The 15,110-nt window shown below is 43.4% G+C and overlaps 2 protein-coding genes across 2 annotated transcripts in view; one reads left to right on the forward strand and one right to left on the reverse strand.

Moving 5' to 3' along the window:
- Positions 1-1,275: 1,275 nt before the first annotated feature.
- LOC137889474 (gastrula zinc finger protein XlCGF57.1-like) lies at positions 1,276-9,166 on the reverse strand. The gene is made up of 2 exons (XM_068733354.1): positions 9,029-9,166; positions 1,276-3,336 (listed from the first exon to the last, which is right to left on the reverse strand). The coding sequence occupies exons 1-2, from the start codon at positions 9,090-9,092 to the stop codon at positions 1,730-1,732; spliced, it is 1,671 nt and encodes a 556-aa protein (XP_068589455.1). The 5' UTR covers positions 9,093-9,166; the 3' UTR covers positions 1,276-1,729.
- Positions 9,167-9,557: 391 nt separating this feature from the next.
- The window catches only part of LOC137889517 (zinc finger protein 3 homolog), a 7,372-nt gene continuing 1,819 nt past the window's right edge, over positions 9,558-15,110 (forward strand). The window contains exons 1-2 of the mRNA XM_068733406.1: positions 9,558-10,075; positions 14,675-15,110. The exon at positions 14,675-15,110 is cut by the window's right edge and continues 1,819 nt beyond it. Coding sequence (XP_068589507.1) covers positions 9,883-10,075; positions 14,675-15,110 — 629 coding nt within the window. The 5' untranslated portion in view covers positions 9,558-9,882. The remainder of the gene's footprint in view (positions 10,076-14,674) is intronic.

The following is a 15,110-nucleotide window of genomic DNA, read 5'->3' on the forward strand; positions in this document are numbered from 1 at the left end:
GTGGAGGAGGGTAGGAGCAACAAGGCCTTTTGACGTGGTTTAAATTCATGTTGGTGTGCCTTCTGGTCCATCCTACCTGTTCTAGGTCTTCTGGGCCTCCTCTGGATACCGCTCCAACCGATCCCTGATCTGGAGGACATATTGCACCACATCTTGCCCCTTCTCAAACATTAGCTTTTACCATCATCTTCAGGGTTTGGTTAAACCTCTCCACCAGACTACCTGTCTCTGGGTGATAAGGAGTTGTCTTGATGGATGTAAAGTTGGTCACCTGGTTGGTGAGGATGCCTACACGAGAAAAGAGAACTGATCAGGTTTGGATCGGTTACAGACCGGAGAAGAAAAACTTAAGAACGTTAATCACATACAAAAAGAATGTGACCCTTTTTTCCAGGGGTCCCACAATGTCCATAAAATCCTCTTACATTGTCGTAATCACCGGCATGGCTTGTGGTGGGGCTCTGATGTGCAGACAACTTGCGAAACCTGCCCAAAGTGTAAAAAAAAACAAAAACAGTGCTGTCCGCCAATTAGACCGAGACCAAAAAGAACCGAGCAGCCAGCCTCAGTGCGTCTGTCCACATAGCGCCTTTTTTATTTGTTCCCTATGAGGACTGAGCAAATGAGGCCGCCGCGAGAAAGGTCGCTACACCCAGAAAAGCTCTGGTGACGTCTGAAGTCTGTCTATCCTGAACTTTATGTTTCAAACAGACACTATCATGACAAAGACCGACGAGCCCGTTCAGGAGCAGATCGGTCGGACAGACGCTGAATGTTGCTGGTTGATAGTGTTGAGCTTTATCTCAACGAAGCAGACCGCCTCCATTTGATGCTAATGGTGGGAAAAAAACAAATATATTGTTGCTCAAATAGATCTATAGGCTCCTCTTTGAGAAGAACGTAGACTACAACACCTGCGTGGGCAGTGTGAAACACAAACTTTGTAACCTGGTGGGGAAGTTCTCCACCTAACATCTTACTAGGCTCATTTCTCGAACCTCTTTTCAGCCTGCTGATCTAGTATCATGGCCGCCCTGCTGGACCAGGTCTGTCCTGAACTGTCCTCTGGTTTCTGCTCTATAGGTTAAGAGAAGAAACGAAAATGGATTTAGTTCAGAGAAGAAACGAAAAAGGATTTATTTCAAGAATATAATAACTCTTAATTGTAGTTGCAGAATAAATTCAAGCACATGAAATGAAACATGAGGGAGTTTGAGTTTAAAAATCTGTAATTTATTTATTATAATTTATCATTTAAATAACGGTTACATCTATCGATATTCAAAACACATAAGTGTTGTCATAAATAATAATCATTACGTCCAAAAGTGTCACATTTAGTGATGATTGCTACATAATTACAAACTGATGTTCATCAGTCTATAAATACATTATTATGATACAACCACAGTCATAACAGATGCTTTTTGTTTATTACAATATAATTACAAATTAATTTACAGAAACAGAAAGCAGAGATTAAAAAAAGCATTGATTTAATATTGAGAAACTTATTTTTTATTTACAGAATGGAATTCAGGCCACAAAAATAATTATTAGTTTTCAAATAAATATTTCATAATTTATGTTTTCCCAATAAATTCAGTTGCTTTTGAGGTTCAAATCTTTATTTAGCTGTTAGCTTCTAAACTTGACACGGCCAGCAGACAAACTCTTTACTCGTTGTCTTTGTAAATGTGAACCCATGAATCAACATCGGACACAAGGATCAAACACACGGGTGTTTTTTGACAAGCGACTTCTTGTTGAACCCTTTCCCACAAACACCACATTTGTACAGTTTCTCCCCCGTGTGAATCGTCATGTGCTCTGTGAGATGAACATTTTGTTTAAAACTTTTGCTGCAGACGGAGCAACGAAACGGTTTCTCTCCCGTATGAATCCTCATGTGTGTCTTCAGGTTTCCCTTCAGGCTGAATGTTTTGTCACACTCGGTGCAGCCAAACGATTCCTTGGCAGGAGACTTTTTCTCACTTTGACTTTGACGGAGTGGAGACGACTCGCCAACACACTTGTGGGTTTTGAGCTGCGTGTACCAAGTGAATCTTTTGTCACAAGCGCTGCAGCCGAAGCGTTTCTCCTCCGTGTGGACCGACATGTGCAGCGTCATACGTCTCTTGTGGGCGAATCTCTTGTCACAAAAGGGGCAACCGAAGGGTTTCTCTCCCGTGTGAATTCTCATGTGTAGCTGCAGAGTTCCTTTCTGGCTGAAACTTTTGTCGCAGAACGAGCACTGGAAGGGTTTCTCTCCCGTGTGAATCCTCATGTGTGCCAAGATGTTCCCGCTGCAGCTGAAACGTTTCTGACAGACGGAGCAGCTGAATGGTTTCTCTCCGGTGTGAGTCCTCATGTGGCTCATCAGGTGGTCCCTCCGACAGAATGTTCTCCCACACTCGGAGCAGCTGAACGACTCTTTGTCAGCGTTACATTGCTCGTCGCTTCCAGAGACGTCAGAGTTTGAACCTGACTGAGGTTCTCTGGTCTCCTTCAAACCGTCATCAGAAGCTTCAGTCTCAGGGTCTGAGGGTTTGTCATCAGGGTCCGGTTGTAAGAGACTTTGGGGATCTGGGTTCCCTGCTGGTTCTGATTCTGTGTGAATGTTACTGTTGATCCGGTGGAGTGTTTTCTTTCCTGTGTGGATCCTCATGTGTCTGCTGACGTCTCCGCTATATCTGAAGTGCTTCTTACACACGGAGCAGCTGAAGGGTTTCTCCCCCGTGTGAAGTCTCATGTGACTGATTGAGTTTCCCTTTTGAGAGAATCTCTTACTGCAGAAAGAGCAGCCGAAGGGTTTCTCCCCCGTGTGAATCCTCATGTGTGCGTTCAGATGCGGCTTCCGGCCGAATCTTTGTCCGCATTCAGAGCAGCTGAACGACCGTTCCACAGAAGAACGGTGAACTTCTCCAACGCTCACTTTCCTGTTCTTTAAACCTGACGGAGGTTCTCTGGTCTCCTCCCAGTCCCCATCACTGACTTCAGTCTCAGAAGAGTCTCCTTGATCTGAGTTCCTGTCTGGTTCTGGTCCTCCACAGTCCTCTCCATCAGCTTCTGTTTCGATCTGTTCAGTTTGTCTTTGATGAAGCTGTGAGGACTGAGGTTTCTCTTCATCATCTTCACTCTTCACAGGAGTGAATGTGAACTTGGTGATATCAGCCTCCTCCAGACCTTGAAGCTGCTCTCCCTCCTGACTAGTCCAGAGTTCCTCCTGTTCCTCTTTAATGTGTGGAGGCTCTGGGTCCTCCTGGTCCAGACTGGAGCTCCACTCCTGCTGCTCTTCTTCACCGACGATCACTTTTCGTACATCTGAAGGTAAAACTGAGAAACAGACAGACAGATGATGAAACACACTTGTTTTCATCAGGTATTAATGAAGAGTAAGTAAGTAAGATTTATTTATAAAGCGCTTTCACAAAGTGATTAACAGGGGCAGAATTTCAAACATAAACAACACAATGTGACCATATAAGGGCCAATAATTTACATACACACAGAAAGTACAAAATTAAAACATGGTTTAAAAGCAGGCCTAGGACATGAGTTTTTTTTGCTAATTTTGTTTAAATTCTTATGACATCCTGACTGTAATAAATCCGTCCAATCATCTCCTTCAGACTCCTCCCTCCTCGACTCCTCTGTCCTTGACTCCTCTCTCCTTAACTCCTCCGTCCAAATCTCCAGTGGGTGGGATTAGGACGTGAGGAGAGGAGACCGGGAAAGGAATCGAGGATGTACAAACTGGGAAGTGAGAAAGGCTTGATGAAACATCGACTTATTGTCAATATTATTATTATTATTAATAATAATATCACTGAAATTGTGTTATATGATTATTTATCGTGTTGTATGATTATTGATCGTGTTGTATGATTATTGATCGTGTTATAGGACTACTGTTAGGAATACAGTGTATTCAGCTTCTGGAGGAACAGCTGAACTTCTGACTCACCTGAATTTGATAAGTATTTTGTTCTTGCTTTAAACTAACTCTTGATAGCTGTACTTAGGCCTTTCTCAGTTGTGAAGTGCTTTCTGAGTTTCTGCTTGTTTGAGGAAGCTGTAACAGAGTGTCACCTGGTTAACAGCCTTGCTAATTGCAAGGGAGGAGCTTCCACTCCTGGCAGACAATGAGCAATCAGTAGATAGCTGTACTTAAACCACTGCTGGAGGCTGGAAGCGTCGGCGAACCAAGCGTCAGGCGAACCAAGCGTCAGGCGAACCAAGGCAACAGGGCGACTTTTTCAAGCCCGACTTGGTCAAGCTAAAACTTCTCGAGCGTGTAGTTGCGGGTCAGTAATCTGTTTATATCGACTACCATGTGTTTGCATCCTATTTCTGTCCATTCCTCTGCCCGGTGGTCACGTAGACATTGGGTAGCTTTCAGGTGCCATGACCCCACTAACCTCATCTATCCTACTCTCTCAGCTCATGGCGAGCAAGTTGTGGCGGGGGGGCTCTGGAACTGCCAGTTGGCAGTGCCGAAAGCTGAGTTCATCTCAGGCTACGCTTCCTTTCTCTCCCTCAACTTTCTTGCTCTAACTGAGGCCTGGATCACACCAGAAAACACCACCACACCCGCAGCTCTGTCAGATGTGTACTCTTTCTCTCACACTCCCAGAGCTGCGAGGCGGGGTGGTGGTACTGGCCTGCTAATTTCCCCAAAATGGAAATACTCTCTTGTCTCTGTTCCACAGTTCTCCTCGTCCTCTTTCGAATTTCATGCTGTTACTGTCACTTATCCAGTCAAGCTCACCATTGCTGTTGTGTATCGCCCACCAGGGCCTCTTGGTGAGTTCCTGGAGGAGCTCGACACATTAGTCTCGCACTTCCATGACGATGGTTCCGCACTCATCCTGCTCGGCGACTTCAACAACCAGACTGATAAGTTAGAACCTCTTCTTTCCTTCCTCTCATCCTTCGACCTTTACCACTCCTCTTCACCTCCAACCCACAAGGCTGACAACCAATTGGATCTTATCTTCACTAGAAACTGTTCTACTCTCTCTGTCACTCCCCTCCAGCTCTCTGACCACTATTTCATGTCCTACTCCGTCTCTCTATCCTCTCCCCCATCACTTCCTCCACCTACCCACATGGTTTCTACCCGTAGTCATCTCCGCTCCCTCTACCTCGCTGATCTTTCCTCTTCTGTCACCTCTGCTCTCCCTGACCCTGAATCCTTCTCTCTCCTATCCCCTGATACTGCTACTGATCTTCTCCTTTCCACCCTTACTTCTTCTTTGGACAAACTCTGTCCCTTGACCTCCAGGCCTGCACGGCCAACCCCACCCGGCCCGTGGCTGTCGGACTCAGTGCGTACCGATAGACGGAGCCTAAGAGAGGCTGAGCGTAAATGGAGAAAAGGCAAACTCCCGGAGGACCTTCTTAACTTCCAAGCTCTTCTTTCCACTTTTTCCTCCTCTCTATCTACTGCTAAAGCTGCTTTCTTCTGCTCTAAAATCCTAACCTCTGCTTCCAATCCTAAAAAACTTTTTGAAACTTTCACTTCACTTCTCCAACCCCCACCCTCCTCCTACTTCCTCCCTTCTCCCTGATGATTTCACCAACTTCTTTGAAAAGAAGGTAAATGATATCAGATCATCCTTCTCTCAGCCCCCCTATCTCCTGTCCACCCTCTCCAGCTCTCCCTCCCATCTCCATGCCCCATCTTACCCTATCTGGCTCCTCTCTCCCTTAACAAGGTCCTCAACCTTGTTACATCTAACCGCCCCACCACGTGCTCCCTTGACCCGATCCTTTCCCCTCTTCTTCAGTTTATTGCGACTGAACTCCTTCCTTTCCTCACCCACCTCATCAACACATCTCTTGTTTCAGGATGCTTTCCCACGGCTTTCAAGACTGCCAGAGTCACCCCCCTTCTGAAGAAACCATCGCTTGACCCCTCTGATGTCAAGAAATTCAGACTGGTTTCTCTTCTACCCTTTCTATCAAAAACACTTGAACGTGCTGTCTTTAACCAACTGTCTTCCTATCTCCACCAGAACAACCTCTTGGACCCCCACCAGTCCGGGTTCAAAGTGGGTCACTCGACAGAGACGGCCCTCCTTGTGGTGACAGAGTCGCTTCACGCCGCGAGAGCGAACTCTCTCTCCTCTGTCCTGATTCTCCTGGACTTGTCTGTGGCGTTTGACACTGTGAACCACCAGATCCTCCTCTCCACCCTCGAGGGGATGGGCGTCTCAGGCTCTGCACTCTCCCTGTTTGCATCCTACCTGACGGGTCGATCCTACCAGGTGACCTGGAGGGGGGCCGTGTCGGAACCATGCACGCTGACTACGGGGGTTCCGCAAGGGTCAGTCCTGGGCCCCCTTCTCTTCTCACTCTACACAACATCTCTGGGTTCTGTTGTTCGCTCGCATGACTTCTCCTACCATTGTTATGCCGATGATACCCAGCTGGTCTTGTCATTTCCCCCCGGTGACACTCAAGTGGAGACGCGCATCGCTGCGTGTTTGGCTGACATCTGGAAGTGGATGACGACAAACCACCTCAAGCTCAACCTAGACAAAACTGAGCTACTGTTCCTCCCGGGGAAGGGTTGCCCGCACCGGGACCTGTCCATCACCATTGATGATACCGTGGTGATGCCAACTCGGACTGCGAGGAATCTGGGTGTGACCCTGGATGACCAACTGTCATTCTCAGCAAACATTTCATCCTTTACACGCTCCTGTATTTTCTTGCTCTACAACATCAGGAGAATTCGCCCCTTCCTCACTGACGAGACGGAGCAGGTTCTCATCCAGGTTCTTATCATCTCCCACCTGGACTAATGCAACTCTCTACTCGCCGGAGCCCCGGTGTCGGCCATCAGACCTCTGGAGCTTGTCCAGAAAGCCGCAGTTCGCCTGGTGTTCAATCGCCCCAAGTTCTCCCACACAACTTCCTTTCTCCGTTCTCTACACTGGCTCCCTGTAAGAGCTCATCCAGTCTAAGACTCTGGTGCTAGAATACAGGGCAGTGAAGGAACAGCTCCTTCCTGTCTCCAGGCCACGGTCAAGCCCCACACCCCCACCCAACCACTTCGCTCCGCTGCCTCTGGGCGATGGGTCGCAATTGTATTCATATTAGTTTGTTGCATTTATTATTTTCGTTCGTTTCTGCACTGTACTTGTGCTCTGGGTTATGATCTTAGATGCTTGTTTAGAAAAGGAGATGTACTTATGACTCTTGGTGACTAGTAGTTCTCTTGAATACCAATGTTGAATACACTTATTGTAAGTCGCTTTGGATAAAAGCGTCTGCTAAATGACTGTAATGTAATGTACTGATCGTGTTATAGGACTATTGATTGTGTTATAGGACTATTGATGGTGTTATATAATTATTGATCATGTTATATGATTATTTATCGTTATATTATTATTGATCATATTATATGAGTACTCTGGGCCACAGTTTGTCTTCAGGCTTCAGCCTCGCTTCTTGTTTTAGTAGTTCAGTGTCAGATCTGAATGTTCAGTTTGTGGTGTTGCAGCTTTCTGGAGAACCGCTCACACAAACACTGAGCTTCCTGTGGTTCAGACTTTACTATTCTACAGGGTAGACCACCTGGACCCGGGCCCTCAAACTAAAGAGCCCAGCTATGGATTTATTATGATGTTTGGATATGACAAATATTGAATTATGTGACTGCTCTAACTCTAATTGTACTCTGAAATAATTTACAAAAGGCCCCAAAGCACTTAAAAAACTACTTACTGTGTACTTCTACTTCAGAGGGAAACATTGTAGTACTACATTTACATGACAGACAAATGTTCCCGATTACGTTGCAGATTAAAATTTGACTCAATAAAAATATGATTCATGAAACTATGAAACTCAAGGGCTCCACCTTGAACAGATGTGAAGAAGATTTTAGGACATTGTGCTGATAATTCATATTTACATCATATATTAATAGTTAATAGTTTTACTTTACTTCTCTTCTTGTTATAATAACATCTAGTGAATACTAGTAATAAGAAGAAATATATAACTGAGCTAATATTTAGTCTTCTGTTTTAAAAACCTGACTGTAGTTTATCTTCTTTTCCAGTAAAAGAGGAACGTTACTAAGTTATTATGACGTTATTATGACATTATTATAACGTCATTGATACATTATTATAATGTTATTATGTTGTTATTATAATGTTATTGATACACTATTATGACGTTATTATGTTGTTATTATAACATCATTGATACATTATTATAATGTTATGCTGTTATTATAACATTGATACATTATAATGTTCTTATGTTATTATAACGTCATTGATATATTGTTATAATGTTATTATGTTGTTATTATGTTATTATGACATCATTGATACATTATTATAATGTTATGTTGTTATTATTACATCATTGATACATTATTATAATGTTATGTTGTTATTATAACGTCATTGATACATTATTATAATGTTATTATATTGTTATTATGTTATTATAACGTCATTGATACATTATTACGTTATGTTATTATAACGTCATTGATACATTATTATAATGTTATATGTTATTATGTTATGTTGTTATAACGTCATTGATACATTATTATAATGTTATTATGTTATTATGTTGTTATAACGTCATTGATACATTATTATAATGTTATGTTGTTATTATAACATCATTGATACATTATTATAATGTTATTATAACATCATTGATACATTATTATAATGTTGTTATTATAACGTCAATGATACATTATCATAATGTTATTATGTTGTTATAACGTCATTGATACATTATTATAACATTATTATGTTATTATAACGTCATTGATACGTAATTATTCCTGTAATTACTAGAACTAGTATATATAACGTAATCAACTTAGAAACAGATCAAATAGTAAACACACAGACTCAATGGCTCCTGTGATAACGCATTAGCTTCAGGAGCTAGCCGCAGCTAACAGGCTGTGGATGAATGGTTGAGCTAGCCAACGTTAGCTTAGCATCATTAGCAGAGCGGAAGGAGGACAACAAACCTTCTCCCTGCAGCTTCGCTTCCGGTTTTAAAACCACCGCTAGTTGTTTCCGGTGTCGGTCCATCTTCGGTTAACGAACTAAATCATCGGTTTCCTGCCGTTATTTGGATTCTAATAACGGCTTCTCTCCGCGGACTGCTCCGGTGTCAAGCTCCGTAAAATATGACCATCATTTCCGGGGGTTAAATTCAAAATAAAAGTCTCTAAAGGACCTATATATATATATATATATATATATATATATATATATATATATATATATATATATATATATATATATATATATATATAAAATTAATAATGAATAAAGAACTTAAAACTTTTTTTAACACTTAACCCTTAAAAATATGTTTTTTAGAACGTATATTTAAAAACAATACATAAATACCGAAAAATAATCAATTCCCCTTTGTATCTAAATGCATCAATAACACTTAACACGATTTAAAGTATTTAGTAATATCTTGCGGACTTTATTTTGAAACTCAGCAGCGGATGTGCCCCGGAAGCTGTATTGTTCACTGAGGCTTACTTCACAGCATGTGATCAAGATGGCGTCTGCTCCAAACGGAGAATCCTTTGTGTCTGTTATGAGAAATAGTTCGTGAGAACCAACAGTACCGATACATCCGGGTCTCTGTGTGTCCGGATGAACCTTCTGAATGGACTTTTCTCTCGATGGTTCTCCTCTGACTCATCTCCCGGTAGCCTAGGAAGCTGTTGAAGTTAGCTTAGCATGCTAGCTGGGACGGAAGTGATGAACGCAGCGCTAGTCAGAGTGACTGTTTGATGGAGAGCGAACGGTGTTTCTGACGGAGTTCGTGTGGAGAACAAGTTCGTGTCGTTGCGTGAAAATGTCTAAAGTCCAAATGCTGAGATGTTTAGTCAACCAGCGACTAACTGCGGCTGCTGAAGAGATATTTGGTGTGTTTGAAAGAACGATAGCAGAGTACGAGGAGGAACTTTGTCGTTCAAAAGAGGAGAACGAGCGACAACGGAAACTACTGGACGCTGTTTTCAACCCTCAGCTTCGGTTACACAGAGCAGGTTGGTTCTCTTCACTTCTTCTCTCTCTGTTCTCTCTGTTTAAACTGACGTCACACCAGGAGATCGGCTGTATTCTACACTTTACGGTAACCGAACGCTGCGGTCAAGCGAGGATTCGTGGTGTTACGGTACGGGTACTCGGATGGCCCAAAAATCACAAAGATAGACCAACAGATGAGCAACAATTTGTTTAATTTAATAAAACAAGTCAACAGCTGCTAGTAAAGACAACACCTGTCATCAGTTGTTCATGTTGAATTAACCCGGTAGTCGATCGGTAATCAATGATGTTGTTTGTGATTTTCGGTCACGTGACAAGGGCGTGACGAATCAGGGAAGGACACGTCATGACTGCTAAGAACCAATCAAGTAGTGAACGCTGGTGTGGGCGTCATCGTTTCTAAACTTATCCATTTCCGTCCGTCCGCACGAAGACGCAACCCGGAGTTTTCAAACTCTTCCGTCTTCGGTGCTCTATAACGCCGGCGTAGTGAGGACGCTCAGTGAGGACGCTCAGTGTAAACGGAGCAGTGTGGACATACATCTACAGCAACTACATGACTTTGTATTGTATCATGCAATTTTATATTGTCATTTGAGCTGATTTTACCTTTAATTTTCTCAAAAACTGTTCAGTAAAATCCCATGAAATGTGACGTGGACATAGTCGAGTCTTCCTTAACTGGAATCCATTTAAAGTTTATTAGAACCTCTTAAGGATTATTACTTTAGTACCGGTTCAAATGTGAGGAAATTATGAAAATCATGATGTCATTTGAGCTTAATTTTCCATTTATTTATGAACGTTTGAGCTCCCGTTTTTAATAAAAAAAGATTTTATTATAATTATATTTCATATAATGTGCAACATGTTGTTGTTTTTGACTTGTTTTATCAAATTAGACACATTATTGCTTAACTGTTGGTCTAGCCGAGCACCCGTACCATAACACCACGAATAGACGAGCATTCGATTTTAAGCGACGGCTCAGTTGACCGCAGTAACTGAACGACATTGAAGCGGTTAAATGTTTCTGTTTGTTCATTTTCCTTCTTTTCTCACATTCAACAAACAGCTGTTCCAGTAAACAAGTTCTCACACTGTTTACTGTTACACACTATCATCATCATCATCACTCAGAGGAAGAGAGACTTCATCCTGTCTCAGGTAGACTCTACTCTCTCTGGACAGAGATGAGACTTCATCCTGTCTCAGGTAGACTCTACTCTCTCTGGACAGAGATGAGACTTCATCCTGTCTCAGGTAGACTCTACTCTCTCTGGACAGAGTTGAGACTTCATCCTGTCTCAGGTAGACTCTACTCTCTCTCTGGACAGAGATGAGACTTCATTCTGTGCTCTCTGTAGCAGCATGTTGAAGCCCCGAGTCACCATCACAAATGTTTATTGTCAAGTACGTTTACACACACCAGCAACTTGACTTGTTGATAGGTGGATGACAATAAACACAGTGCAATAGTATAAGATATGTTTATATACAAATATGAACATTTACAATAAAACATACAAATCAAGAGTATGTTAAAATAAGTTCTTAAAGTGTTGAGTGTATATTTAGAGTGAAGAGTTGAGCAGGGGGGTGTTAATGTCTGATAGTCCTGGGGATGTAAGGCCATGTCCACACGATTACGTTTACATTATAAACATTTATAATCATTTATAAACATAAACATTTATAAACATGTATAAACATCTTCTGCTACGTTTACACTGAGCGTCCACACTAGGCCGGAGTTCAGAGCACCAACATGCCTGTTTTACAACGCTCGTAATGCCTGTTCCTGTCCGAGTTAAGCTGTGAACCAGGGTTTGTCTTTGTTGTAACTCACCCTGGTGCATGATGGTACACAGAGGCTGTGTACCATCATGACTGTCGGTAGCAGTCCTGAAAACATCCCAGTCTGTACAGTCCAAGCACGCCCGAAGATCCTCCAGAGCTTCACTGGTCCACTGCTTTGATGTCCTCACCACAGGTTTACAGAGCTTTAGGTTCTGCCTGTAAGCAGGAACCAGATGGACCACGACGTGGTCAGAGAGACCCAGTGCAGCACGAGGGAAGGCGTGATGACCCCGCTGATTGTGGCGTAGCAGTGGTCTAAAGTGTTCTCCTCTCTGGTTGAGCATCTAAACTGTCTGTATTTGGGGAGTTCTTAGCTTACCTTTGTTAAAGCCGCCAAGGACAAGAACTAAAGAGTCCGGGTTGGTCTGCTCCACAGACACAGTGACTGGGTGGTGAGCGTGTGCTGTGCCTCCTTCACGTTGGACGGTGGTGGGATGGAAACACCGACCAGTATTCTGCCTCTTGGAACGGACAGGATGGTGGTTTCAGGCAGAACAAATAACGTCAAACTAACATGGCAATTATAATACATATATAAATACAAGGTTTTCCTACTACTAGGACTAGCTTATCAATTAAGGTAAATGTTACTGTGCATCAAGTTTCTCTGAGTTATTTATTCTGTCTGTGTCCCTCAGAAATGTAGAGGCTCATAAAACCAGACGGGTCATAAAACATTGTAGGCTCAGCCTTTACGAAGATCTAAAGAGCTCTAATCTTTCTTCTGTAATCATACCAATGAATCTATCGTTACTGACTCACTAAATATAGTGTTTGTTTTTACATTCATTATGCAAGCTTGAAGTTTACCAAATCTCAAACAGTGGAAACATCTAAGTTTATGAATAGTATAGTTAAGTTCATGATAACCAGCTCTGTTAACGATTCTTTTAGTTCCCTGTCATATAAACTGCATGTTTTATCTCAACCAAAGCAAAGACGACCAGTCCGTCTGTTCCCAGAGGGGGAGCTATCCCTTCCTCCCTGTACTCCTTGTCTCTCACCCAGGACACGGATTTGTCTTGAAATGTTGAGTTTAATCTGATCCATTCATTTATTATGCATATAGGTACACATATATATCTACATATGTCTGTCTGTGTCATGATAACAGGGTCTATCTGTGTTGTGTAATTGTTTAATTCATTCTACCTTTAATTGACTCCTTGTCCTGACTCGGAGGGGCACCAGGCTGGTGCAGTATGACTTCATGACCCGGTCAGGCCGCGCTGTCGAGCAGTCACTACGCTGGATGATGTGGGAGAAACAACTAAATCATGACCAACAGATACAACAGACTTTAGAGGTGGGACTGGCCCGCCACGGCAGCTGGGCGTGACCAAATTTGTGGTACTTTAGAGGATGGAACATACTGTCTCTGCATAGACAATGGAGCCCTGATCTACTGCACCGTTAAAGACGCGTATCCATTGCCCCACATCCTCTCCACTGCCAGTTGGTCTGCACTGTACCTCACCTCTGGCTACTTAAAAGCCCAATTGTCCCTCAAAGTACACAAAGCAGCGGCCTTCTGCACCAGAATTATTGGAGTGGAATGTCATGCCGGTTGGATTGTGCAATGCTCAGGCAACATTTCCACTACTAATTGTGTCTTGGCTGGTATGTAGGGGGAGATGTGCCTGGTTTGTTTGGACGACATCATTGTTTTGGCCGCTGGGATGGGTCAGAGATTCTGCAGCGACTTGTCCAGGTTGTCTTGGAGGACAGTGTGGCCATCGACCCCAGCAAAGGCAAGAAGGTGCAGGAGTGGCCAATGCCGACATCACTCCAGCAGCTTTAGTGATTCGTTCACTTTTCCCTTCCATGCCCTGACAAAGAAACACGCCCGCTTTCAGTGAACGGAGGAATGTGCACTGGAGGTGGGTGCACTGTAGTCCGACTGCAGACCTGATACTTTAGGTACCGGATGAGAGAGGACTTTGTCCTCTGGTGCGGTGCCTTTACCAGCTTCAAAAGACAGACCCAATGAGACACCTAGAGACCCCATGTGAACTGTTCCAGTGGTTGCCTCAATGAAGTGCATCACTTTAGACATCACGGGGCCACTCACCCTCTGTTATGATGACCAAATGACTCACCCACATAAGATCCATGTGTCCACCGATGCTGCTCCTTCTGACAGTTTGAGGGTTTCTAGAATGGAAGATGCCCGGAGCTCCTTTCCGTTATATTTTCAATCTGTCCCTTAATAGCAGCAGCCATTTTCTGGAGCCATGAACGATCCCACAAGTCCATTCCTTGCAGTCAAAAACATAATCAACAAATACAAATAATGCTCCAACGGCCCATCCATCATGCCATTCATGAGGCGCTTAATCTGGCTCTCTGTTACACACCAATATGTTCTCAGCACAGCTCAGGTTCCCAGTCATTCCAACACAAATGCTGACTACCTTTCTCTTTTCTCATTCCAGAGGTTCAGATTGGACCTTCACCCTCTGTACTCAGCACTGATGCTAACCTGTAAATCCATCTCTAACACCTTTTGAAGAGCGACTCCCAGAACTCTATCGTCAACCTTTACGTTTTACTGGTTATCTTGGGAGAGTTTCCACCACTTTCATGACTAGAACAACATAACCTTCCTGTGATTGGATCTCGTCACCATGACCTGTTTTGTTACCTAGGCCTATACCATAATGGCCATCAAAACACTATCAAAGTTTACCTTGGCGGCATTGTGTCAGTAATGTGTCTGTTTTCATTCTGTCCTGCAGACGTCCAGCAGCTGTTGGTGATTAAAGAAGAGGTTCCCCCTGAGCAGCAGGACTGGAGCTCCATTCTGGACCAGGAGGACCAAGAGCCAGAGAAACCTCAGTCCTCACCGCTTCATCAAAGACAAACTGAACAGATGGAAACAGAAGCTAATGAAGAGAACTGTGGAGGACCAGAACCAGACAGGAACTCGGATCCAGATAGATATCCAGAACCAGATACTGTCCAGAAACATTTGGTGGTTAAAGAAGAGGTTCCCCCTGAGCAGCAGGACTGGAGCTCCATTCTGGACCAGGTGGACCAAGAGCCAGAGAAACCTCAGTCCTCACAGCTTCATCAAAGACAAACTGAACAGATGGAAACAGAAGCTGATGAAGAGAACTGTGGAGGACCAGAACCAGACAGGAACTCGGATCCAGATAGACATCCAGAACCAGA

This window comes from Cebidichthys violaceus, unplaced genomic scaffold (genome assembly GCF_023349555.1).
Source record: "Cebidichthys violaceus isolate CVI_PGR_0920_01 unplaced genomic scaffold, fCebVio1.0.p SCAF_109, whole genome shotgun sequence".
Taxonomy (NCBI): Eukaryota; Metazoa; Chordata; class Actinopteri; order Perciformes; family Stichaeidae; genus Cebidichthys; species Cebidichthys violaceus.

Coding starts and splice junctions, on each gene's coding strand:
- LOC137889474 (XM_068733354.1), bottom strand. CDS start 9,092: ATGGACCGACACCGGAAACAACTAGCGGTGGTTTTAAAACCGGAAGCG. Junction 3,337..9,028: donor AGCGAAGCTGCAGGGAGAAG/GTTTGTTGTCCT, acceptor TCTGTTTCTCAG/TTTTACCTTCAGATGTACGA.